Source organism: Eulemur rufifrons, chromosome 7 (assembly GCF_041146395.1).
Source record: "Eulemur rufifrons isolate Redbay chromosome 7, OSU_ERuf_1, whole genome shotgun sequence".
In the NCBI taxonomy this organism is placed as follows: domain Eukaryota; kingdom Metazoa; phylum Chordata; class Mammalia; order Primates; family Lemuridae; genus Eulemur; species Eulemur rufifrons.
The window spans coordinates 236,684,781-236,712,394 of record NC_090989.1 but is presented as its reverse complement, the minus strand read 5'-3'; the positions used below and the strand labels follow the sequence as shown (position 1 = coordinate 236,712,394).

Genomic DNA, 27,614 nt, shown 5'->3' with positions numbered 1-27,614 from the left:
AACATATCCATCATCTTACATACATACCCATTTTTTTCCTCCTGTGACTAGAGTAGCTATAATCTACTAATTTAGCAAAAATCCTGAATATAATACATTATTATTAACTATATCCTTCATGTTATACGTTAAATTTTTCAATTTGCTTATCTTACATATTTGCTAGAGAGATCTCTTGTGTACTTTTAAAATGAGGAATTCTGGAAGCCTTGTGTGTATTGACTTCTTTTATTCTACTGTCAACCGTGTTACAGTTTTTCTCATCCTATAAACAATAGCTCCTTAACACTGCCTCACTTCCTAATGATCGAACATTTTCTCTTCATTGCCACCTGAGCCTCGCTGTGGCTGCATTTATCTGCCAGCATTTTCTTTCTTTTTTTTTTCTAATTTTAACTTCCCTGTCCTGCTCAGTTTAGCAAATCTACAGGTTTTCCCATTTCAGAATGTACCTGGCTGTTTTAGTTTCTGGTATGCATTATTTCCTGTGTCCTTTAAGACTGTCACTTAAACTTTTGTTATCTTTTCAATGTTGCTGAAATGTCCAGCTGCTCTCACCATGGCTGTAACAACATTATAGTATTAATAGTACTTCATCTGACAGAGAACATCACCTATATGAAATAGAGCCCAACACCAGAAAGGGTAGCCAGAGTTAGGTATTAGAGTTCATGCTCTAAAAATCTTGTGCTTTACTTGTAGTAGAGGCCACCATCCAGAGTCTATAATGATATTGATCTGATTCTAATAAACTTTGCTTTTTGGTCTTTTCATAATTCTGACATACAGAGTTCTGGGAGGTATTGTAAGGGGATGGTTTTAGAAGCTAGTTTGTTGGTAATGGCAAAAACTGGCAGTGAAAGGAAAAAGAAAATATTACGCACAGCCGTAGAACTGCAATGCACAGCAGTGTGGTTTCACTTTGCCCAGGAGCACACGACTACACGTACCTTCCAGGAAAGGCATGGCAGCAGACTTCACTGTCAGACTTGAGCTACGGTCCCTGCCTGCCATTTCCTGGCTGGGAGTTCTGGGGCCAGTTTCCCTGAGCTTCAGTTTCAGCAGATTTATTGAGAGCATTAAGTGAAATTTAATTTAAATATGATAATGGGAGTAAAGCGCATAGTAGGTATTCAGTAAATATGGGTACTTTACTGCCTTTCTTGTATGATATTAGTCTGGGTTTTCTGGAAAAATAGAACCAGTAGGAGATATGTATGTCTGTATGTGACGGGATTTACTCTAAGGGATTGGCTTAGGTGATTATGGAAGTTACGAAATCCCCAGCCCTGCCTTTGGCAAGCTGGAGACCCGGGAGAGCTGATGGTATAGTTCAGTCCAATCGAAGACTTGAGAACCAGAAGAGACGATGGTGTGAGTTCCAGTCTGAGTCCAAGTCCAAAGGCAGGCAAAGACTGATGTCCCAGCTCAAAGACAGGCAGAGTGAGAGAGAGGGAGCAAGGGCAGGGGAGAGAGAGAGGGAATTTTTTCTTATTCATCCTTTTCTGTTCAGGCCTTCGGTGGATTGGATGAGACCACCCCATGCTGGGGAGGGCAGTCTGCTTTACTCAGTCTGCCAGTGCAGATGTTAATCTTATCCAAAAACACATTCACTGACACACCCAGAGATAATGTTTAGCCAAATATCTGGGCACCTCCTAGCCCTGTCACGTTGACACCAATCCACACCCCCTCCACTCCAGGTGCTGACAGTCTCCATGGAGAAAATTATCTTCGTATTGCTGTCTCTGAGACATTGGAAAAATATTAAATTATATCTAGCATATTCCATTTAAGAAGATAGAGACTTGTCACATATACTAAGAAAATTTCAGAAGAACTAATAAATGTTTTACAATAATATTTTGAGAGTTAATAGGATATACTCCATTCACAGGGAAAGCACACTTGGATGGTTCCCTTTATTTCTCCAACATAGGGTATGGTATTCCTGTTCTTAAGTCTGTCTCCTGCATTACTAAACTTTTTTGAGATTAAAAATACTGCAGAAATAATCCATTATTCAATATTTTAAAAAATAGTGTGTGCTTTTCCTCTGATTATAAATACATGTTAATTGTAAAAATTTCTTTAATTATTTTTATGTGAACTTTTCCTTTGTCCTAATTTCAGGGTTTTTCAATATTTCTCTCTCTTCTCCTCTTAAATTTGTGATGCCATCGCATTCCCTTTGTGAATTGCTCAGTGGAGCTCTTTTTCTTTACTCTGACTGAACCACACATTTGGTTTTATGTTTCTAGTGCAAAGAGTAATACTTCAATCTCTCTGTATCAAGATATGATCCTCTTGTCAACCTGATGATTAATTTCTTCCAGTGAATATTTTCTCTTGAATTCCTAATGAAAAGATTCATACTAACAGTTGAGGGAGGACTTAAATTGTTTCCGCAAATGAAACTACTTTCCTTTTCTGCCTAATTGATTTGCTACCCCAAACATAGATTTTCCTACCTCTGGATCTTTGAAGTAACAATTTTGTTATTTTTACTGAGTAATTAATTTTGGAAATTCTTAGTTTTGCAAAGTGGTGGATCATACAGAAATCTCCACCATTTAGAACTGGAGGATAAATTAGAGATTAAAAAAAAGTGGCATATTGACCATTTTTTAAAAAAAAAATTAAAATTGTTTATGATCTTTATGACATGCTTGGCATAAGGAACTCTTAGGGAGGGACTGTAAATTAATCCCATCTCATGTTATATAGAAATTTGCCACAAATAATATGCAGTTCTAGATTAACTCTGCAGTGGTCTCCTGCTTTCTAATTTAACAGTTCCATACTGGTTTGTGCTTCTTGGCACTCTGATGACTGCCCTTTTTTCCCAGCATTTGTGCACAGTTGCCATCTCTGACAATATAGTGGTGGGTTTAATAAAAGTCTGTTCATAAATTACCTGTGACATGACATATGAATTAATGCAGAGTTTTGAGAGTTGCAAAAGAGGGCTGTCTTCTGTTTGGGAGGTAGGGGCAGCTGGCCTATGCTTTGGGTTTTGAAGGATGGGTGGGATTTCAGCACAGAGCAGTGGGTGTGGAACACCAGTGGGGCTGTGGATGCAGGTGAAGTTGGGTCACGGAGGATTCCCGGCCTTGTCTAGTGGGGAGAATGGACTAACCACTTGAAATCATCCTGCCTTGGTAGTATTTTTGATTAACCTGTTTCTCATAAAAACTGCAGTGGGAAACAGGACAAAAATCTAACTGAGAAGCCTGGTGGGGTACTGGTTAATCAAGACTTTGTTTTCATGTTAGTTTAGAGAAGTCGGGGGAAACAAATTTACATACAAAGACTGTTAGAACAGACACAGGCTTAATATGTTCTCAGCAGTGGTCTCTTACATTCCATAGCATCTTATGAAAATTTTGGATTTATCCTTACATTGAAATCCTTACATTTTTTTTTATTGTTGTTTTGTTTATTTGTTTGTTTTGAGACAGGATCTCACTCTGTCACCTAGGCTGGAATGCAGTGGCCTCATCATAACTCACTGCAACTTTGAACTGCTGGGCTTAAGCAACTCTCCTGCTTCAGCCTCCTGAGTAGCCAGAACTACAGCCCCATGCCACCATGCCCAGCTAATTTTTCTATTTTTTATAGAGACAGGGTCTCACTCTTGCTCAGGCTGGTCTTGAACTCCTGGCCTTAAGTGATTGTCCCACCTTGGCCTCCCAAAGTGCTATGACTATAGGTGTGAGCCATTGTGCCTGGCCCAAAATCCTTTCGTGTTTAATGGAGTCCTGTGGTAGTGTGAATACAGCGGGGATTAATGTGTTTATGTTCAAGAACTGCTGTGTATTTGTACTTAACCTGTAGAAGGTGAAATAGGGAGACATTTTTAGGCAGGTGATTAGAAGCTTACGATGGAAATAAAAATATTTTGTAGCGTCACATTTCTCACTGACATTTTCTTTTTTCATACCTCTTTTGAACCATAAATTGTAAAATAGAATGAGGTAAGGCTTTTAGGGCCATTTTTCCCCCTCATTAGTTTAGATCAATTGATACAGTAGTTTTGTCTGTTTTAATTAAGGGTGATTATCAGTGAATGATAGTTGAAAAAGATCTAATTAGTATTTTTCTTCTTAGTGGTTAGATTATAAATAGTAACTACAGGCAGAGTTCGATTAGTTAAAAAAAAAGCATGTATGTATATAAAATTCTGTGTGTCAAATCTGCCATTGATTTAAGAGATTCTTTGCCATTTAAAAAATTTGGCCCCAATTTAAAAGAAATTACACCTACAGTATGTAGTTTCCTTTGATTAAAATAATTCTATGTAATCACTATAAGAAAATTAAGGCCATGCATGATTGGATTTTTAAAGCATATGTATTTTAAAAGAACATTCTCATTGTCTCAGTACAGTTATATTGTTTGGATACATAGACGGATCCTATATTTTCAGTAGAACTTAGTCAGAAAATTGTTAAGGATGTCTTCTCAGACAATTTCATCTAAGTAAAAAAATTATTTTATGATATGTCTTTAACCTATTAAATAATTTATTTGAAAGCATTCTGTAAAACTGCAAAGTGTAAAGCAAATGCAACATAATATATATGCCAGTTACTTAATGTATAATGTCATATTGAGGAGCACCGCTATTTTTGTAAAGCCATTATTCCTCCCAAGATGCAAGACATTTTGATATAGCTATTTCATGCAGCCTCACAATGGCTACCTCAAACTATAAAAACACTTTTAAAAAAGTAAAAAAAAAAAAAAATGCATTTTGTTAAACCTGTATCTAAGAAATAAGATAGCTAAGAAATAAGATATCTATGTCTAAGGTATCTATAGCTAAGAAATAAGAGTGAGTGTTATCCTTGCTTATTTCCCCATTTCTGAGAGTCACTTCAGCAGACCAGGGAAAAGGGGAGCATGTGTGCTTTCATGATGTTTTTTTTCTTTTAAGGCTAGTTTTATGAATTTATAGACACTCCAGGTTTAACAAACATTTGTTGAAAGCAGTCTTTATATCTGGCAATAAGCTAGTTTGGGGGGCAGACTTGATAGAGGGGGCGTGGGTGTGGATGGGAGTCTCCAGGAAGTCTCTAGTCTTCTTCCTCCACACTCATTCTCCAGCCAAGCCTCAGTGTTGACACTGGGGCCAGGGTTGAAGGGTGGAAAAACGCAGGTATGGGGATGTATGGCTTTGCATGGTTCTTAATAATAAAGGAAAAAAGCTAAGATTTTATTGTTTAAATTTTACGATCAAATGAAGGAAAACAAGTCTATGTTCTTTGGGTAGGGAAGTATGTTTTAAGCCGGGCACCAACAGGAGAAAAGAATGACAGTTTTGATCATTATGATAAAACCATTATAAACCCATTTAGAAGAGAATTAACCAAGAAAACCCATGGACATGTATGAAAGAGACATCTTTCTTGATGTCTTTCTCTTTCATATGAAAGAGACATCTTTCTTGACATCTTATACGTCAAGAGACAAACAGATTAAGAAAGATGGAAAAAGTGGTAAAGGGACATAAGCAGACAACTGAAAAGAAGAAATACGGGTCATAAGGCTGCAATATTAGTTTCCTATGGCTGCTGTAACAAACCACCACATGCTTGGTGGCTTAAAACAACACAAGTTTATTCTCTTACAGTTCTGGCAGTCACAGTCTGAAATGGGTTCTACTAGGTCAAAACCAAGGTGTCCCATGACCATGCTCCCTTGAGGGGTACTGGGGGAGAATCCATTTTCTTGCCCTTTTCTGGCCTGCAGAGCTGTATTTCTTGCACTCCTTGGCTCATGGCTCTTCCTGCCTCTTCAGAGACAGCAGCATGGCATCTTCACATCACTCCCTGAGTCCATGGTCACATCACCTTCTGGCTTTGGTGTCAAATATCTTCCTACCTCTCTCTTGTAAGGAAACTTTTGATTGTCTTTCTCACTCTGAAATAGTCCAAGGTAATCTCCCCATTTTAGGATCTTGAACATCTGTCAAGTCTCTGTTGTCATATAAGGTACCATTCATAGGTTCTAGGGATTAGGACCTGGGTGTCTCTGGGTGCCATTGTTCAGCCTACCACAGCTATAAAATAGCATGCGTGGTGGAACAGCATATAGACATATGTACATCTGCATATGTGTGTGAATGAAGCCCACACAAGGACACACATGCATGCAGTGTGTTTGGAATTGGTTATTTCAGTGTGGTGGAATTACAGGGTATTTATAATTTTCAAAGTCTCATAATTTTTTGGTATTGACAGAATTGTTAATGGAGTATATTTTATTAATGATCAGCAAAAGCAAAGTTACTTTCACTTTGGGAAAGATCATTTTTTAATGGACTTAATTTTTTAGAACAGTTTTAGATTTACAGAAAGTGTTCCTATCTATCCTACACCTAGATCCCCCTATTATTAACATCTTACATTAGTATGGTACATTTGTTACAATTAATGAACCAGTATTGATACATATCACTAACTAAATTCTAATACTTTGTTCAGATTTCCTTAGTTTTTTACCTAACAGCCTTTTTCTGTCCCAGGATCTCATCCAGGATCCCACTGGACATTTAGTTGTCAGATACCCTTAGGCTCCTTGTGGCTGTGACAGTTCTAGACTTTCTTCATTTTTGACGACCTTGACAGATTTGAAGAGAACTGGATAGGTATTTTGTAGCGTGCCCTCCTAGTGGGATTTTTTTTTTTTTTTCCCCATGGTTAGACCGAAGTTATATAAATGGGTTTTTCGGAAGAAGACCAGAGAAGTAAAGTGCCGTTTTCATCATATCCTGTCAAGAATATCTACTATGGCCAGGCGCAGTGGGTCATGCCTATAATCCCAGCACTTTAGGAGGTTGAGGATCGCTTGAGGCCAGGAGTTTGAGAACAGCTTGCTTGGGCAACATCTCTACAAAAAATTTTTAAAAATTAGCAGATGTGGTGGCATGTGCCTTTTGTCCTAGCCAGTTGGGAGGCTGAGGCAGGAGTATCCCTTGAGCCTGGGAGTTCTAGGCTGCAGTGAGCTATGGTCACGCCACTGCACTCCAGCCTTGGGCAACAGAGCAGAGCCCTGTCTTAAAAAAAAAAAAAAAATACATACTATCAATATGATTTATCAATGGTTTATCAATGATGTTGCCCCTGATTGCCTGTCTGGGTAGTGTTTGCCAGGTTTTTCCACTGTAAAGTTACTGTTCACCCCCCTACCCTCCTTTCATATTACAGTCTTTAGAAGGAAGTCACTATGTGCAACCTACACTTAAGGAGTCTGGGGAGTTGTGCTCACCTTCCCTTAGAGCAGAGTATCTACATAAATTATTTGGACTTTTTTTTACTCTTAGATTACATCAAGATGGTCATGTAAAAAATCCATGTCATGTTGTCATATCTCTTTCAACATTCTCACAGGAGTATTTTTAGCCTTGCTGAGATGCTGAGCATGTCTCAGTTAATTTAAGGTTGGAGATTGCTTGAAAACTTGTGGCAACTGACCATTTAAAGGATATCTGAACTTATATGGGTGGCCTATCTTTTGTAGTTTCATAAAGATTATGTTCTAATTGATTAAATGCATAAGATTTACACAAAGTAGATCAATTATTCTCTTACATATTATACGTTATTCACAAAAATAAGTTGGAAGCTGTACTCAAAATTTCTTTTGATGTAGAAAAAAGAATAAATGTTAGATGAGAGATATTTATATTAATGGAAAATGAAGGTGTGAAATACACTGTACTAATACTTTTGCAGTTGGGTTTACAGTTCTGTCTTCCTTTCTTGAGAAACCCTGACCTTTCTAAGAAGTCTATAGTTCATTTTTGTAGTTCAGTAGCCACGGTAGTTGCTGTCATTTGTTAAATATCTAGCATCCCAGCTGATCTGAGAGCTCCAGGGGAGCACGGGCCATGTGTGCTCTGCTCACTACTGTGTCCCCTGTGCCCAGCACATAGTAGGTACACGGGTATGTGTTGACTGTCATTGCACATGCCAATTCTTTTGAGCAGTTTTAGAAATATCGGTGGTTAACAATACTTCACATTTTGGGTAAATAACCATAATTCTGTGTGAAAGGGTAATATAAAATGATAGTATCAAAGAAAAAATACATTTAGTTGTCATACTTCCTTAGTTGTCATGTCCCTTCCATGTGATACATACATATGGAAGAAGAAGGCAAGAAGTAAATTATTATAAAACATTAATAACTATTATTATCTGAGTTATGAGATTATGGTAGGTTTTAATTTTTTGTTTTTCTATTCTTTCCAAGGAGTTTATTATTTTATAATTTGAAGATCCCAGAATATGTTACCTGGCATTACTTTTATGATCAGAAAAACTAGTGAGCCCTGTAATAAAAACGTTTCAGTTCTAGTATGTGCAAGAGCCCTTAAGGCAAGACAAGACATTTATCTAGTCACTGACCATCTCATTCCCTTGAGAGCTCTTTTATCTATTAAATATTTAAACCAAAAAAGTGCAGCTGAACTTTAGAATTATGTTCTATCTTAGAATCATTGAACTAGTGTTTGCTAAGCCTGCTTTTTTTTAGTTTCATCAAAACCACTTTAAATTATTATTTATCAAATATTAATTTAAAAGCATAGTTTTCCAACTATATTGGTATCATATGTATGTTTAATTCCCTTCACTAACTTTTGTACATGAGTCTAAAAACTTCAGAGAAATTAATTTCCCCATATTTAGTGTTTAAAAAAGTCCATGGGTTATAAAACCTAAGTCTAACCTGAGAGTAACAGCCTGTTCCTACATTTTCCTTAAAATAAAAGAGGTAATTCATTTTATTCCTCAATTGACCTTTATTAGGTAGGAGTTGAATCCCTGGATTAGATGAAAAATCATTTAAAGATCCTATAGTTTTTATAAATCCAGGCCATTTGTATTTTTCTAGCCTGTTTCTCTAGGATAATTAAACAGTGATGGATTAGAATTAGGCTGCAGCAGAGATTGGGGGAAAAAAATCTCCCGGCATCCCTTCCTGCAGAAGCATCCGCTACAGCAGTGCTTGTAGCTGCCACTTTAACTGACATGTCTTAAATTCTGCCCTGGAAAGCTCTGGGATGCTGTCAACAGCCTGGCGGCAACTACTTTGCTTGTGCCTGATAATTGAGAGTCTCATTGGAGACCAAGGAATAAAACAGAAATTGAGGATTTTTGTTGGCTTTTAAATTGAGGATTGTCTTTTCTTTTTGTTGGCTTTTTAAACAATCTGGTAGAAGAGAGGGAAAGACATCTTCATAGTGGAACTGTATTCATTCTTCTTCCAAAGTTACAGCTGCTCTAAATCTGTGAGTATGTTGTATTTATTTAGCAGTTCCTGGGGGTATGATTACAATGTTCTCTCTAAGTCTGTGAGGATTTAATTTAAGGAAAGCTATGCAAATTTTTCAAACCAGAGTTGCATTTCTCTGGAGCTCTGTAGTTTTTGTTAGATGGCATTGTCTTCATCAAAGGCTTCATGTCAAGCTTGCTAGGGCTTCCCCTCCAACCTCCTTCCCCCACTTCCCCTTTTTTTAACTTCTAAGGTGAGTGCTAAAATTGGAGAGAACAGCGTGTCTTGCCGCTGCAGAGGATCTGGTCTTTCCGGGATGCCATGGCTGGTTTATCGCTGCTGCAAGGTGTGCATCAGGGTTGCGGAGACTCCCTGCAGCAGAACAATGGCAAGATGCTGATGGTTCACTTTGTATTTACTGTGTTTGTCTTCTGTCCCCCGCTGGCTTCATTGTAGGGTTTTGTTTTGTTAGGGTAATTAAAACCTTAAAGATTAATAAAGTGGCTTGTCCTAAGAATTAGTGTGTGTTGAATCCTCATAGACCCTCACCTCTGACCTCGCTATGTTGGCTTCAGCGGGTCCCTTTGTAGCAGATTACAGTCAATCTGAGCTACCAAAAAATGACCTTTGCATGACCACCTTTTGAAGTTGTGATTTGGAATCATTGCCCCTTTTTTTGTGTGTGACGCAGACCCTAAAGTATAAACATCTGTCCTTAGTCATCATGTCCCACTTTCCCCCTTTGGAATTTGCAGGAGACTAGAACTGTGTCCTTTCTGAATTATTAGTGAATGAATTTTGAGCATTTTGTAAAGATAGAGGTTAATTTCTGTGTCCTACCATAACTCCATAACTCCCATATGTTATTTGTCTTTGTTGAAGAAAAGTCTTATTATTTTAGTGAACTGATTTATATAATTTGGTTACCGATCTCATTCCTTTATCTTAAAATCACATTAGCTAAAGTGATTTTTAAAAGTTGTTATGTTCAGAGATCAGTAGTCAAAATACTTTTAAACACCAACTGGTAGCAGTCATCTTTATAGATAGAGAATATATTTGACTTAGGCTGACTTATTATATGAGCTTTTTGGGTGCCAGTATTTTGGTTGACTTCCTGCAGCATAAAATAAATCAAAGATTTTAAAGAGAGAATTTTTTTCTACCACCCAGAGATCAAACATCTGCTGTTTTTATTTTTAAACATTTTGTCATACCTAAATGTAGCAACTTTGAATTTGATTAGGAAGGATTGCTAAAATTAGGAAATTATGCTTTACTTAGACTTGCAAAGAACTTATATTCATTTATTCATTTCATTGATTCATTCAACAAATGTTTACATTTGTTGTGAAGCTCTTGCCAGGCTCTGGGGATATGATACTGAACAAAATTTATCTGCCCTCATGGAACAGATATTTTTAGCAAGTGAGGGAGGCATTCAAAAACTAATTACCTACTTATTTTGTTATAATTGTGGTAAGTTTTCAGCTATAGAAGTATAGGTACTTTGTGGCCAAACATATATAGGACATATACATACTTGCAAGTAATTCTGCCCCAGATCTGAAGCCAGAGATCCCTAGAATGCTTGAGCCAGAAAGAGATGTTGGAAATAATTTAATTAGTTTAACAAGCATGTGATCAGCACTATATTAAGTGCTGGATTTAGATCAGTGAGTAAGAAATGGTCCCTGCTTTGGAGGAGATAAATCTAGTGGGAGAGGAAGGGAAATTGGTTATGTTAATATATTCTGTCATCATTTTTCTATCTTTAGTGGAGAGGAAATGAACTAGATTCTTTTTTAAATGTCTTCTGTGCCAGGTCCAGTAGCTATGGTAAATCTGATTTTTCTTCTTCGTCTCTTCTTTTTTTTTAATCTTCATTAACCACCATGTGATTGGTCTTGTCACTCTCATTTTACAGATGAGGAAAATGAAGTACACAAAGGTTAAATCAGCATTCAGAGTGCTGACGGTAACTCTATCATGCTAAAAGTTGGCAAATCCATGCTCCTCAAAGCTGTTGCATTATGTGTCTTAGTCATAGGTTGATTGGGGAGCCCCCTCCTTTTTTCTCCTCTTCTTTTTTTTTAAAGCTACAGCATACTACTGGATATCATGTATGATGAAATATGCAAAATGCTTTGTTTTTTTGGTCTCATGCCCAGAGATCGTCCTAACATTTTGCACTTGCTTTCCACTTGTTAACATCATATTTACACTTATGTCTTTGGCTCATTTTAGAAACGGCAGGACTGCATACATGGGCAGATTATGCTTTAGTGGTAGGCCAGTTAAGGAACATGGAAAACGTACATCCTAGAAAAGGAATGCTAATGGGAATAATCAGGGGGTTCTTGAATTTTAGGTTCAGAATACTGCCCATCAACATCAGCAATTACCCACAGAGCCAGAATGTTCAGAGTTACACATAGGACTAATGTGCTGGAATTCCAACTAATGAGTTGGAATTCTTGCAAATTTGAGAATTGATGAGGGTAGAGAGTTAACTTTTCAGTAGAGATATTCTATTTTTTTTTTTTTTTTTTTTGCCCCTCCCACACTCCCAGCGAGATATTCTAGATCTCCCTTGATTCCCAAGGCCATGCACCCATTTCATTTCTGAAAGACAATTAGAATGTTCTTCCTTAACCAAGGTAAGCTTTCCCTCTCTGCATCCTGTGACCCACTGATCTTACCATAAAACCATTCTAATATTTTTACAAAGTAGTCTTTCAAATATGTGAAATGTTCTCCCCACCTCCCTGGTGCATCTTGGTATTTCTAGGCTAAATATGCTCAGTTCTGTTACCTCTTCCTCATGTGACATATTCTAGACCATTCTGATCTCTTTGCATTTGACCTGTCATAGTTTCTAGATGGTGACAGCCAAACTGGACACTATTCTTGGTAGAGTCTGGTTAGCTGAGAGGACAAACGAGTCATTTCTTCTCATGACTCAGTGTACTTCTTCTATTAATGCTGCCTGTGCTACTTATCAATAGCTGTGTAACAAATCACCACAGAACTTAGGAGGCTTAAAACAAAAGTGGTCATTTATTTGCTTATGAATCTGCAATTTAGGCAGGTCTCAGAGGAGCTGCCTTATCCCTGTTCACTTGGCGTTACCTGAGGTGGCTCAGCTGGAGCTGGAGCAGGAGCTGGAGGATCCACTTCTATGATGGCTCATTTACTTGGCCGGCCAGTTAGTGCTAGTTGTCAGCTGGGAACTTAGCTAGAACTGTTGGCCAGGGGCTTTGTTCTTCTCCAGGTGGCTGCTTGAGCTTCCTCACAGCATGGCAGCATGGTTCCAAGCTTTAGTATTCCAAGTGACATGAAGTATAAGCTGCTAGTCTTTAAGACCAGAGCCCTCAAACTAATACAGTATTGGTATTGGTCAAGTAGTCACAGAGACCATCCCAATTCAAGGGGAGGGGCCAGAGACCCTGCTTTGACAGGAAGAATGACAAAGAATTTGTGGCCATCTATTAATATAATCTACCACCCTTGCCAAATTATTAGTCCCTGTGCCCCTCCCTCTTCTAGTTATATTAGACTCCTTAAACTTGTCAACTAAAACCCAAAGAGTTATATCTGAACTCTTGTTAAGGTGTGTCTCCTTATCTTGTATTTGGACAATTATTTTATACATGACAATTTTGTTCTTCCTGGGTTCCTCCTAGAATTACAATTGGCCCTCTGTATCCAAGGGTGGTGCATCTGAGAATTCAACCAACCTTGGATTGAAAATATTTGAAAAATTGATAATAAAAAATAACACAGCAATTAAAATTAATATACATAATAAACAATATAGTATAACAATTTCCATGGCATTTACATTGTGTTAGGTGTTATAAATAATCTAGAGATGATTTAAAAGTATATGGCAGGATGTACATGGATTATGTGCAAATACTGTGGCATTATGTATAAGGCACTTGAGCATCCATGGATTTTGGTATCCTTAGAGATCCTGGAACAATCCCCATAGATACCAAGGGATGATTTTACTCTTTTTAAGATTATTTGAATCTTGACTCTGGTGTCCATCATGTGAACTATCATCCATCCTATCACTGTACATCCACAGATATCATAAGAATATTTGCTGTGCTGTGTCCTCACTGAAAACATGCTGGACAGGACAGGCCTGCGATTATCGGAGACTCTTCTCCAGACTAACATCAAGACATTAACCTAAATATTGTGTGGCTCTGGTGACTTAATCAGTTAAGAAATGATTTAATAGTGGTGTTCTATCCACATTCTCTGAATTAGACAGAGAGACTTAGGTGTATAATTGAAGAAGGCCAAACAGAACATGAGTTTGATGTGAATTTCATTCATGGTTTACTTTTCTTTTGCTATTTCATCAGTCCACAGGTGTGGAAAGTCTTTAGTGACCATTCAAGTGGTATGAATGGATTTCTTTGGTGATCACTTCAGATTAGTGTGTTATAGAATATCTTATTTCAAGTCATTAAAGGTGACCGTATTTTAGAAAGCAGGGAAGTATGGGACCAAGACTTGAATTTCTCTTGTGGTTTGGGGCTACAGTCATCCTCTTCTTAGTTAGTAGTTGGGGCAGAATTTGAGCCTTTTCATGACTCAGCAAACCAGGAGCCAATATATAGTATTTATTTGCCATGGCCCCTCCTTGATATTAGCTTAGATTTTTTTTTTTTTAAATGATAGCATCCTTGTATAGCAAAATCATTTTGTGTGCCTGTTTAACGCCACAGGCGGAATAAATACAGCACATCAACTATGAAAACAGCCAAATATTGAAGAGTTAAAGAAAATTAAACTCTAGGGTTTAATTACCTGAGTATTTTTATTTCTCCTTCTGTTTCATTTGTCTTTTCTACTAATAGATGTTTGTGGGGAGAGCCCTTGAATTTCCTGAAAGCTGCTTCTTTGTGAATGAAGGTCTCCATGATAAAATATTCACGGGTACTTTCCATGATCTACATACGTGACATAAAATGCCAAGTAGCAAGACTGTATTTGGTGCAAGGGTGCTAATAGGATCAATAAAAATGTCATTCATTGAACATTCATTGAACAGCTCTGGGCTAAGACAGCTCCTGTCCTCAGGAAGCTTATAAGATGCTCACCACATCTGAAACGGAGACCGATAATTGTACAGTTGTAAACTCCAACCTAAGAACCCAGAGAGAGACACTATCTAGCCTGATAAAATGAGTTTTAGGCAGCCTTTTTTTTTTTTTTTTTTTCTTTTTTCCTTCCTCTTGTGGATCATGAGGGGAATGAAAGGAAAACTTGTTTTCAGCATTGTTGTTAAAAAGATTTCTTCTTACTCTTTGTCTTGGGTTGTGATGCTTTAAAAGAAATAACACCTTCCCCACATTCAGTGTCAGACTGAAAACCTGCGTTTGCTCTGTGTCCTGGAAACACCTGCATTCCCACTTGGAGGGACATAACGAAAATGGCAAAGGCTGCCTAAGTGTCCTCTGCCCTGTGACTGCAGGAAACATTAGGCAGAACTGCGGAGTAGCGGGAATGTGTGGTCTGTTTAATGGGAAGTTCTTGGCTCCCATCACTTAACTCTTCTAATAACATCAGCGCGACTTACATCCCCTTACATTTATTTATGTGCTGTTTCAGTTTAAAAAGTGATTTTAGAAAACAGAACACATTTCTTCCTTGTGACATCCCTGTGAGACAGACAGGGTAGGTATTGTTATCTCTCGTCTGCTTTTGTGGGTGAGGACACAGGCCAGAGAGGTGAGGGTCCAGTCGTGCTGCTTGCAAGTGGCCGGCACGCCTGCGACGGGAACTCCGTGTGTTGTCCTGTGTCCCAGCCTGCTTACTCCTTACTCACAGTATAGTCATGTGGTGAGAAAGTATAATTATAGGTTAGGTCAGAAGTTTTCTGTTAGAAATAAGAAAGCCCTTTAGTGGGGAAAGGATTTTTTGTTTGTTTGTTTTTTTCAAGACAGGATCTTACTCTGTTGCCTGGGCTAGAGTACCATGGTGTCCTCATAGCTCACTGTAACCTCAAACTCCTGGGCTCAATCGATCCTCCTGCCCCAGCCTCCCAAGTAGCTGGGACTATAGGTGAGCACCACCATGCCTAGCTAATTTTTCTATTTTTTGCAGAAATGGGGTCTTACTGTTGCTCAGGCTGGTCTTGAGCTCCTGGCCTTAAGCTACCCACCTGCCTCGGCCTTCCAGAGGTTGTTTTTTTTTTTTTTTTTTTTTTTAAATTAAAAAATCAGCAGAGAAAACCAGAAAAATGAAACAGAAGTCATACATATCTCTTGCCAATCAAACATTCTGTTGTTTGTTTTAAATAATGTGAAGGAGTATGATTTGCTTTGTCTAAGAAAAATTTGAAAAGATACAGGCTCTGGTTTGGGTTTCCAACTTAGTAAATTGCTGTGACTGTGGGCAGTAGCATCTGTTGGTGGTAATTTCTTTTTTTTTTGAAAGAGATAGAAAGCCCTACCTTCCATTTTCTCAGTGAGGACGGTCTGAGTCACACTTTATATTTTATGTGCAAATGAACTTTTATTCTTTTCAGCTGTTCTCACTGTGCTCTGGAACGCTCAACCTCATTGAGGACACAAAAACACATTGAGTTTTCAATTAAAGATTACATCATCTGTTCAGATTCCAAACAGTCTCTTCTGGAGTGACTCAGGTTTTTGGGGAAGTGTGGGAGTGGTAAATGCCATGAATCTGCTAATTTATTAACTAAGTAGTAATCATTTAATCTGTGCATGTCCATGAATAAGTAAAAATTTGTACTCTGCATCAGGCCTATCTCTCTCCCTTCTTAAAGGGTTCTCCCCTCTTTCCTGCTTCCAAGGTGAGGTAGGATGCAGGAAGAAGTGGGGTAGGGATGGCCTTGGTCTGGGTACTGCTCTTTGGTTGAGGGCCCCACCCTGTTGTCTTTGCATTGGCTTCTCTCCTTGCTGCCTTTGCCACTAAAGCATCTGTGATCGCTGGACTGTGTGCCCCTGACCCTGAGACCTTGGCATTCTCCGCCGGCATTGATTGGTCCACAGGTGTCCGAGATTCAGTGGCCACTTGCATTCGATCCCTCTCTCTGCCCTTTGTTACAGAATCATCTTTATACTAAGCTATTTTTAAGAAAACATCTTATTTTGCAATAATTTCGAACTTACAGAAAAAGTTCAAGAATAATAACAGAGATTTTTGAATACCCTTAATTCACTGTTAACATTTTGCCACAATTGTTTTATTATTCTCTCTGTATACATATTATTTTGTATTTTTTCTGAGTCATTTGAGAGTAGGATTTCACTCCGGAGAATGTAGTCTAGAAGGATGAATCAGAATCTTCCTTGTAAACAAGGGAGCTTTCATATTCTTTTGTTTTCTCTGCTTTCTTCTGACTCTTCTGTCTTCCAAGTTGAACTCCACTTGCTTAAACTCTTCCTTCTATTGAACTGTTTTTCAACAGTTCCGTTTGGTTGCATTTCCCATTGTTGATCTTCTTAAAACAGTATGTCTAGAACATTTGGTAGGCCAGGTGTGGCTGGTCTGACCAGAAGAGAGTAGTGTTATCCTTCATTTGCTCCTTTGTCCATTTATTCAGTCAACTAGCACAGTCTTATTGAAGGTTTGCTCTTGCAAGACACTGTGCTAGGTGCTGTGATATAGTACTGCCTTCAAGAAATTTGTGCTCTGATTAAGAGACAATTATATTTCTTAAAAAAGAGCTATATAAAAGAAACTTAGGACAGATTATCATTTTTCTCATTCTAGATACTATCCTTGTATTAATACAGCTTAAGCTGCATCAGCGTTAATATTCTGTTGTGTTCATAAGTTCCCTTTTAAATAATTCACACCTTTTTTTTTTTTTTTTTTTGAGACAGTATCTTCTCTGTCACCTGAGCAGCTAGAGTGCAGTGGCGTTATTGTAGCTCACTGCAACCTCAAACTCCTGGGCCCAAGCGATCCTCCTGCCTCAGCCTCCAGAGTAGCTGGAACTATAGGCTTGTGCCACCAGGCCTGGCTAATTTTTCTATTTTTGGTAGAGATGGGCTTGGGGTCTCACTGTGTTGCTCAGGCTGGTCTAAAACTCCTGGCTTTAAGCAATCCTTCCGTCTTGGCCTCCCAAAGTGCTAGCGTTACAGCCATGATCCACAGACCCTGGCCAGTAAAAAGCTTTTGTGATGGAAATAACCTGCCTTCAAACTACGTTTCCCTTTACCTGTGGAGTTTTCTTCTCTGACCAGCCCACACCTAACCACCACCCTTGTAAAAAAAAAAAAACCTCAATTTCTCCCTACCTTGTGTATAAAATTTAGAGAACTTGATTTGTCCAAGATAAGATGAATGCTGAATGTAAAATATTACAGAGCATTGGGGAGTCTGAAAGGTGGGAGGTAATCAAACGCCACTTAACTGAGGGCATTGTACATCTTACAATTAAAAAAAAGAAGCTTCCCCAAAGGGATAGTCAATAACCCTTTCTTCTGCCTCTTTTGTTAATGACTCTAGCTTTTCTCTAGGGGACACTTACTGTTAAGGTGAGTGGAAGTGGAAGGAGATTGACAGTTCTATTATAAAACAGGGTAGGCCTTACTCTTAAACTCTTTCTGGAAGTTTCCTTCTTTGAGCAGATCTGCCCCCTTGGTGTGTCTGTGGGATATCTCTGGGTTTAAATTGGCCTAAAATTCTGCGAACCAGATTGGTCTTCACCTTCTGTGTGTTACCTCAGCTCTCTACTGTGTGTGTGTGTGTGTGTGTGTGTGTGTGTGTATATATATATCATGGGAAATTAGGCAGTTTATTAAAAATAAAATACCTTACAGAATACATGTCCTTGGTATCAGGAATTTTTTTTCAGGAAATAATCAGACAGGTGAGTAAGGGGCTTATTACAGTAGTTTGTAATACCAAAACTTTGGGAGCAACATATGTATCTAAAAATGGGACAGGTAACAAATTATGATATTTTCATTCAGGAGAATGCTAGGAGAATGCTGTGTAGACACTAAGTGTGATAAAGCAACTCTGTATTTGTTAAGAAGAAAAGATTCAGGGTAATTACAGTATGTAATAACTTATAATAAATATCTTTAAAAAGTTTTAATAAAATGTGCATAGATGTACTTGGGAAAAGATCTGGAAGGATATATTCAAAATACAATGCAATCTTTAGGTGGAGAGCTACAGAGTGGTTTCAATTAATTTATTTTTTGTGTACTAGAATAAAAAGAAACAGAAGTTTATTTTATTGGGGCTATATTTCAGGAATGTTCAACACATAACAGTAAACTTTTGTTGCTTGATGTTTAAAATTGATAAGAAATGGAGGTGAGATGTACAAAATAATTGAAAGGTTTATATTGTGTATTTACATTTGTGGAGATTTTTCCCACAGGACAAAGAAATAAAAACCTGACTCTGCCTTTTCAATGAACAGATCTCGCTCAGATATGGCAACAAGCGGCCTTCACTTCACGTCATGTGATACAAAACAGCCATCCAGACATCAAGGAGCATCTGCCGTGCGCAGGTCAGGAAGGGGGTGTGGGCATTCCTGGGGGACCAGGGGAGAACAGTCCAACCCTTCAGGGAATGTCATACTGATAATCGGAGAGTGTTTTGTGTTTGACAGACTAGTGGGGGGTGGGGAGAGGCCCAGGCAAGTACAGTGCCCATTTTACAAATTAGGGGAGGCGGTGAGTAGCTGCTGAGGGTCTCAGAGAATAGGTGGCACTGTTATATAAAAGCAACAACAAAACTAAAGTTTTAGGGTACAACTTCCTTTTGAGTCTCTAAAATTTTTTAATGATTATTTTTATTATAAAATAATATAACCACATTGCCAAGCATTAGGGAAGGTAGGAGAAAGGAGAAACATTAACTGTGATTAATGACCACTTTAATACAGACTGTTAGAATTTTGGTGTATTGCATTCTGGTCTTTTTCCTAGGCATGTGCTTCTGATATCGTTGTAACCATAATAGATTTTTTTTTTTTTTTTGAGACAGGGTCTCCCTCTGTCACCCTGACTAGAGTGCAATGGCGTCAACATAGCTCACTGCAACCTCAAACTCCTGGGCTCAAGTGATCCTCCTGCCTCAGCCTCTTGAGTAGCTGGGACTACAGGCATACACCACCATGCCCAGCTAATTTTTTTCTATTTCTTGCAGAGATGGGGTCTCACTCTTGTTCAGGCTGGTCTCGAACTCCTGGCCTCAAGTGATCCTCCTGCCTTGGCCTCTCAAAGTGCTAGGATTACAGGCGTGAGCCACTGTGCCCGGCCAAGTTTTTCATCATAGAAATAATGTGAACAGAATTCAAATAAATTTGAGAAGAGGAGGAAAAAAGTCACTAATTATCTCCCTACCCAACATAAATCAGTAAAAACTGTGAGTTCTCAGAGGGTAGAGACAAAATATCCAGATAAATAATTGAAAATGGCATTGGTAGTCTGCGATCTGGTTATCTAGGTCCACAATGTTAGTGGAATAAGTACATTATGGGAAATCTTACAGCTTATCTTAGTCTGTTTTCTGTTGCTTATAACAGAATACCTGAAACTGAGTAATTTGTAAAGAAAAGGAATTTATTTCTTACAGTTTTGGAGGCTAAGTCCAAGATCGAGTTGCCACACCTGGTGAGGAGCCTTCTTGCTGGTGGGGACTCTCTGTAGAGTTTTGAGGTTGTACAGGGCATCACATGAGTGTGTTAACATGCTTGCCCAGGTATCTCTTCCTCTACTTATAAAGCTACTAGTTTGACTCCCATGGTAAGCCATTAATCCATTAATCCACCAATGGATTAATTCATTTATGGGGTCTCTGCCCTCATGACCCAATCCACTCTTAAAGGCCTCCACCTCTTAATGTTACTTTACTGGGGATTAAATTTCAACATGAGTTTTGGAGGGGACAAATATTCTAGCCATAGATGGCTATTGAGGCAAAGCAGAAACTTTCTCTGGATACACTTAGCAAAGGATCTAGAATTCCTGTCTGCTTTTTGCTCCATAGTAGTTCTCTCCTTCCACACACACATATTTTCAAATCTTTGTAAATAATGACAGAGCAAGACACTATCTAAAAAAAAAAAAAAGACAAGAAAAACTGTTTAGAAAATGTTGCTGAAGCAATGATGTTCTGAACTTACTTTTATTCATCCTCTCTCTTCCATATTGATATTTTATTCTTTCTCCACTGTAATCATTCCTAACTTGTTTGATTTAGTACAGTTGATTAGATAAATGAATAAAACAGGTTATTATTCAAATAAATCCCTTTAATTTTACTTAACAGCTCTGAATTATTGAAGGGTATTCAGTTACTTACAAAATAATGATGATACTAGCTGGCATTCCTTGAGAACTTCTATGTAGCAGACACCACCCTAAGCACACTGTGTGTATTAACAGCAGAGCCTCTGAGGTGGTTGCTTTTACTAGATCCATTTTACAGGTAAGGAAACTGAGTTACTGGGGAGGAAAAGTGACTTGCCATGACCATATATAATGGAGTCAAGAAATAAATAAAACGATCTGGTTCCAGAGCCTAGATCTTGCACTCAAGCTTATTAAGTAATTAATAAAGAAAGACATGGAATTAGAATGTAAGTGATGATAGTACTAGTATAGTCCCAAATTTTTATGTATTTGTTTTGTATATTTTTCTTTTTTTAAGTATAAGACTAAAAACTCATTCTGCCTTAGACATGTCTTCTACATTAGAAACAGGAAGAAAGAGTCCTCACCTCCACTGAAGAGATACATATGTGTATATATGAATATAAAGGCACCTGTGCAGGTCTTCAGCAGGCCAGGAATATGAATAGGTGGGCTGGGCACCCATGGCTCTTGCAAAATGATACATGGTTAATTTGCATAGGGCTTGAAAGTTCATAAAGCACACTCTCAGCAACCATTGCCTTTGTTTCTCCTGCAGACATTGCGAAATAGGAGGATGTTTCAAAGATGAGGCAAGGACTCAGGGAGGTTAAGTGGTTTTCTGAAGGTCACAGGGCTAGAGAATGGCAATGCCGACTTCTGTTTCCAGTCCAGGAAGTTTTTTATTGTATCAGCCAGGCTTGAGGGGGATGCCGTGTTGATGAGCCTCCTGCAAGATGCTTGGTTATTTTGAAATAGCTTTGCTCACCAGTCCAGTCTGGCTGGACAGGTGTGGTGGGGCCAGAGTTCCACTTCTTGTGGTAGGTGTGGGTAGCCATTTTAGGTTCTTAGTCTAAGGAGGCAGTATGAGGAGCATCTATTTTAGGAAGAGAAGAGTAGTCTGAGGATGAATTAAAGCAGAATTAGTATCATTTGGGGATTTGTTGGGCCCAGCCCAGGCCTACTGAGTCAGAAACTGTGGAGGCGGGGCTCCGCAATCTGTTTTAGCAAGTCTTCCAGGTGAGTCTAATGCATGCTGAAGTTTGGGAACCATGGAACGAAAACAGTGATTGTCAGGAAGCATTCTTGGAGAGAGTTGCAGAATTCAGGCCTGATGTGATGGGTCTCGATGAATGTGACGGCAGTAGAAATGGAGAGGAACAAGTGTCTCCAAGAGATGCTTGAGAGAAGTCTTGGCCAAGATGAAAGTTGCTTTCCTGGCTGTTCCTTGCAGAACACGTGGTAGCACTGGAGGGGTGGAGGGGTGGAGAGGGTGTTGATTCTAGGTGAACGTCATAGTAAACCACTTAGGATTGAGTTCACTGTGTTTGGAGGTACTGAGCTGGCAGTTTTGTGTATCCCTCTAAGCTTGGACGTGTATAGTGTATCCTCCCAGGTGACAGTGTGGCCAGCTGAGATGCAGAGGTGGGTGGTTGTTTGGCAAGGGAGCCAGTATCTGTTCGCAGCCCATTTCCTGGTGGTAGTAAAGGATGAGCTGTAACCTCAGAACTGGTGGGAGTGAGAATTAAGGGAACACACGAGAGTAAAACTGGACACCTAATATTTGAAGGGAAGTGGTGATTAGAAGGAGTGAGGATTCTGAGTCACTGTATTTCCCTTTGTTCTTAGAATAAAATCTGTCCTCTTTGTGACTATGGTTTCTGGCTTTTGCCTGTTTTCTATCTTTTCTCCCACTTGCTGCCTTGCTTACATTCGCAGTTTAGAAACCCCCTTTCTCCCCCAGCCTAGATATTCCCATGGCTGGCTCCCTTGTACAGCACTTGGATGTCACCTTTTTGAAGAGCTTGCGTTGACTATCTTTGTTAATGTTGGGCCTTTGCATCCCTGCCCCTCCCCCAAACCAGGTTCTATCCCAGACGGCTTCTCCCAATCTGAGATGACCCTAGTCAGCGCCTGGTCTGCTTGTGTAAATTTGCCCTCCCCTCCCCAGTAGAATGACAGCTCCTTGAGGGCCTGGGCTCCTGCGTATCTTGTTCGTTCCTGTATCATCAGCACCTAGAAGAGTGTCTGACATATAGTTAGTGCTCCATAAATATTAGTTGAATGGATTATAGATAAAGATTTGATTGGAGGGAGTAGAGGTAGGCAGTGGGGGAAGAAATGGGTCCATAGACACCATGCAACACAAGAGGGCTAACTTGGACTGGTGGTAGAGATGAAACAGGATAAATTCCAGGGACGTCCAGGAGGTAACACTGACAAAATCTGGTGATGGACTGATGTAGGAGGTATCAAGCAACTTTCTGGTGAAAAATCTTCCTGTGAGAGGTTTGTGCACTCCATTCTTATTTGATCTCTTCATTTACTAGAAACTTAAAGGCAAAGCAATTCTTAGCTCTCTAGCTACCCCTCCATCAAGAGCTTGTCTCATTTCTATTCCACCCTAGACGAGGTGCCTCAAACTCTAGGCATGAGGAATTTTCTATTTTTACTCAGAACAACTCTACCCACCCACCCATCCACCACTCAGCAATATTTATTGAGCACGTACTATGTTCTAGGTGCTGCCAAAGGCATTGGTAGCACACTAGTGACCAAAACAATCTGCTTGCGTTTATGTCCTAGAAAGGATAGGTAAGCATGTCCACAAATTCCACGTGCACAAGATACTTTTGGATGGTAATAAGTTGTGCGGAGACAGCATGGGGTAGGGTCAGCTAGGCTGCTCTGTGTCGGTGCTGCATTAGCTGAGATCTGAATAACGAGAAGGACCATGACAAGACCTGGGGCGGATAGTGGTTCCAGGAAGTGGCTTCAGAACCCATTTCTGGTGCACTAGAGTAAGCGATGTGGGACTCATTTTTTTACTGAAATATTTTCCCATTAAAAGTTGCTATGCACAAAACATTTTAGAGATGTCTGTAGTTTTAAAGAACAAGATTTTTGTCAGCCATAAGTGATTAACAGATAATTTTCAAAATAGGATAAAATCATGACTCATACAGATACAAAAAATGAACACATATTAAAGATTGTATTTAATCATTAATGATAACTGATTAATTATTAATCAGTGAGGACACTTGGCAGATGTTATAAAAGGTTCAAAGGAGAAATCAAAACAGAACAAATTTGTATGGAGTAAAGGAATGTCGAAATGCATGTGCAAATTCAGGAAAATTAGCTTGTTCCACAGTGGGGGAAGGAAGTTAGTTGAACCTCTGCTGGCCAGGACGAAATTTCCATATCTAGAGACCATTATGTTGTGCTGCTATTAGTTACCTAAAATTTACAGAGTTGCGATAGCTCCCATAGAGTCAGAATCAAATTACCTGTAGCTGTCTCCTCTAGAGGCTAGACAATGCATAGTTTTCCACTGAAGCACCTTTTTTCCCATATATAATCAGACTAAAACAAAATGATCTGCCTCTCCCCCATGAACAGAGGTACGTAATTCCTACACTTGCTGTCTTTGGAGTGATAGAGAACTGTGGTCTGTTTAGTGCCTGCTCTGAGCCAGTATTTGTCAGTTTATCTCATCCTCACAACACCCCCATGAAGTAGGTGGTGGTGGTCCCATTTTACAGATAAGAAAGTTGAATCTCAGGGATGTTAAAGACACAGTGAGTGGCCAAGTTAGAATTCCAGTCTGTCCTCCTGTCTCCAGAGGCCACACACACTTCCTGGGACAACTTGCTAATAGTAAAAGCTATAGAAATTCTGTGTACTTTTTTTCTTGACTTTAGTTCATCATCAGCCAAGGTGGATCTCAAGAGTGGCCTAGAAGAATGTGCTGTGGCATTGAACTTATTTTTAAGTAACAAGTTTACAGATGCCTTAGAATTGCTTCGTCCATGGTAATTAACTTTATTTCTTTTAGATGTAATATTTTGCAGTTATTTCTGATGATTCTTTGATGTCATGCTTATAAATTACTTTATCTGTTCCTACTTGAATATTTATAAGCTAATTTGGTTAAGACTCTTTACTTTTTGTCAGTTTTAAAAGTCAGTCAAGAAATCTGTTTTTTTTCAAATTTAATCAGTAGAAGATATGTGATTCTTTCTCATGTTTTAATTTCTATATTTGTTCAAATGTTGTCATCTTATGTTGCAGGCCTTCAATTTTGCTTTCTTCAGTGAAATATTTTTATGGATGTTCCTCTTCAACTTAAATATCATTGAAAAATATTTCCTTTGCAAGGGGAGGGGAAGAACTAGAATATGCTAAAAAAAATTTAAGACAATAAAAGTATTATTGGGATTTCTTATTTATAGGATATATAAGTTAACTATTTCAATTAATAGTTAATTTTTGAAAATTTTCAAATGTGGCAAAAAAAAAAAAAAAAAAAAACCTGTGCTCATCCTGTTTACTGGGCTTTTAGCTTGGCAAGAATAATCTTACATTGTGCCTTCAAAACAGTCACTTTCTTGGATGAAGCTTATACCTCATATAATAACTTGCTAGAAGATTATTCCCCACAAGAGTGGGGAATCCCATTCCTTCCTTTCACCTACAGGGTGACCTGACCGTCCACTGACTTTGAACCTTAGAGGCTAATTTACCTACTGAGGATCTGCTGTGGGAATTCTGTTAAGATTTAGAGAGCTGTGATCAGGATTGGGCAGTGAGCATCTCACAGGTTAAGAAGAAGTGATGAGATAGGTTGTGAAGCCCATAGTCTAAGGAAGTTGACCAGTGTTGTCTCCAACACTTGTCTCATAGTCTCCACCTTGCCTGTCTCCTGCCCTTTCCCTCTGTCCTTCTCAGTCCTTCAGACGTCTGTCTTCTGATTCTACCTACCTTTGTCATCTTCCATCTGCTTGTCTTTCTCTCTCTCTCTCTCTCCCCCTCTGTCTCTTCTTTCAGCCTATCTGCCTATCTCCTTTGGTTTTGTTTTTGTATTTTTTATTGACATGTCATAGTTGTACATATTTTGGGGGTACACATGGTATTTTGATACCTGTATACAATGTGTGATTATCAAGTCAGGCTAATTAGGATATCCATCACTTCAAACATTTATCTTTTGTGTTGGGAACATTATAATTATTCTCTTCTAGTTATTTTGAAGTATACAATAAATTATTAACTATAATTTCCCTACCATTCTATTGAATACTAGAAGTTATTCCTTCTGACTATATGTTTGTGCCCATTATCTCCTATGTTTTTAATTCAAACAAGTCTCCTTTATTTCCCCTGCCACTGTCACCCTGCTGGTCATCGTATGGAACGAACATAAGTTATTTACTATTATATTCAGTTAAGTTTTATATTCTCTGATCTTTGTGCATGTTTCACTGTTAAAAATACTTTTTTCTAACTTGAATCCTTTTTTTTTGCCTCCTGGAAGAGCTTTCAGTTAAAAATGTGAGGTTTGAAACCACAATTAATGATTAACTTTGGGCTGCTCTTATTCCTTGTGGTTCTTTTGAACAGGCAAGTGCCCTTAATGTTCAGGACAAACTACTAATTTGCAAATTATTATGCCAAAGGATGTTTATACTGTTTCCATGGGGAGAGGAGAATAATGTGGGTTGCATTTGTTTTGCATAACAGCAAGCTGTTGTACATTAATATTTAAATTAAAAACAAAACCATGCATTTCTATTTTAAACCTTATAAGTAATTAATATAACTTAGGTTTTTCTTTTGTTTTTTTTTTTTTTTTGAGACAGTCTCACTCTGTTTCCAAGGCTAGAGTGCTGTGGCGTCAGCCTGGCTCACAGCAACCTCAAACTCCTGGGCTCAAGCCATCCTCCTGCCGCAGCCTCCCGAGTAGCTGGGACTACAGGCACACACCATCATGCCTGGCTAATTTTTTCTATATATTTTTAGTTGTCCAGCTAATTTCTTTCTATTTTTAGTTGAAATGGGGTCTCGCTCTTGCTCAGGATGGTCTCAAACCCTTGAGCTCAAATGATCCTCCCGCTTTGGCCTCCCAGAGTGCTAGGATTAGAGGTGTGAGCCACCTCCCCCGGCCAAATTAACATAACTTAAGTTTTGAGAAAAGAAATGATGGTGTTTTCACAGCCTGAAAATCTGGATGTCTACCATACATTAGGACTAATTAACATCCTCAAGAATCCCAAAGCAATTCTCACCGATAACCTGATAATTTGAATTATCAATAACTTTAATTAGGAATCTCAGATAATGGGATTAGATTAGACTAATTTATTATAAAAATCTTGCTTCTTCTTGACCTCTGGCTGGAGAGAAGAGGGAATGATTTTAAATGAGACTTTATCTTCCTAAAAAAATCAGAATCTTTCGCAAAATACATTTCCAGCAGCTTTTATTTTAGCACTTATTTCAGAGCCAAAGACAGTGCCCTGCCCCTTGCTCAACTGAAAAAAAATGGTTTGCTTTGAAACCTTTGAATCCACTGGCTGCCCCCTTGTGCTGAAACAGGGAAAAGCATATTGTGTACTCCTGCTTCAACCTGGAGCATTTTATTTTGCCTATGTGGGTTTAAATTGCAAAGTCGTTGACATTTGAGTTTTTAAGAGCACACCTCTCACAGTTCATATCATTTCAGGGATTATGGTGAAGGAGTAAAGGTTATTACTGTGAAAGTCTGGACATGCATTTACTAGGATTTCTTATGATCAGTATCAGACAAAACCTGGAATGCTTTTTCTGTTGCATTAAAATGTACTAATTCCCTGTGTTCTCCCCAGGGCTAAGGAGAGTATGTACCATGCCCTGGGCTACAGTACCATTGTGGTGTTGCAGGCCGTCATGACCTTTGAGCAACAGGACATCCAAAACGGCATTTCTGCCATGAAGGATGCTTTACAAACCTGCCAAAAGTATGCCTGAGTAATTAAATACTTGAGATGTGACTGTAAACCTTTATGCCTGTGTGACACAATAAATGGTGTTTGCCTGACTGTGTTTGAAGTTGGCCACAGTTACAGAAAAGGGCTTCAGCCTCAAAGCTTCTCAGCCTCATGTAGTTTTTAATATAACAGTATTAAAGTATTT

At 38.7% G+C, this 27,614-nt stretch overlaps 1 protein-coding gene across 1 annotated transcript in view; it reads left to right on the top strand.

The window, feature by feature from the left end:
* Window positions 1-27,614, top strand: part of TTC39B (tetratricopeptide repeat domain 39B) — a 100,636-nt gene that overhangs the window by 29,500 nt on the left and 43,522 nt on the right. The window contains exons 3-5 of the mRNA XM_069474206.1: window positions 18,716-18,808; window positions 24,365-24,475; window positions 27,308-27,439. Coding sequence (XP_069330307.1) covers window positions 18,716-18,808; window positions 24,365-24,475; window positions 27,308-27,439 — 336 coding nt within the window. The remainder of the gene's footprint in view (window positions 1-18,715; window positions 18,809-24,364; window positions 24,476-27,307; window positions 27,440-27,614) is intronic.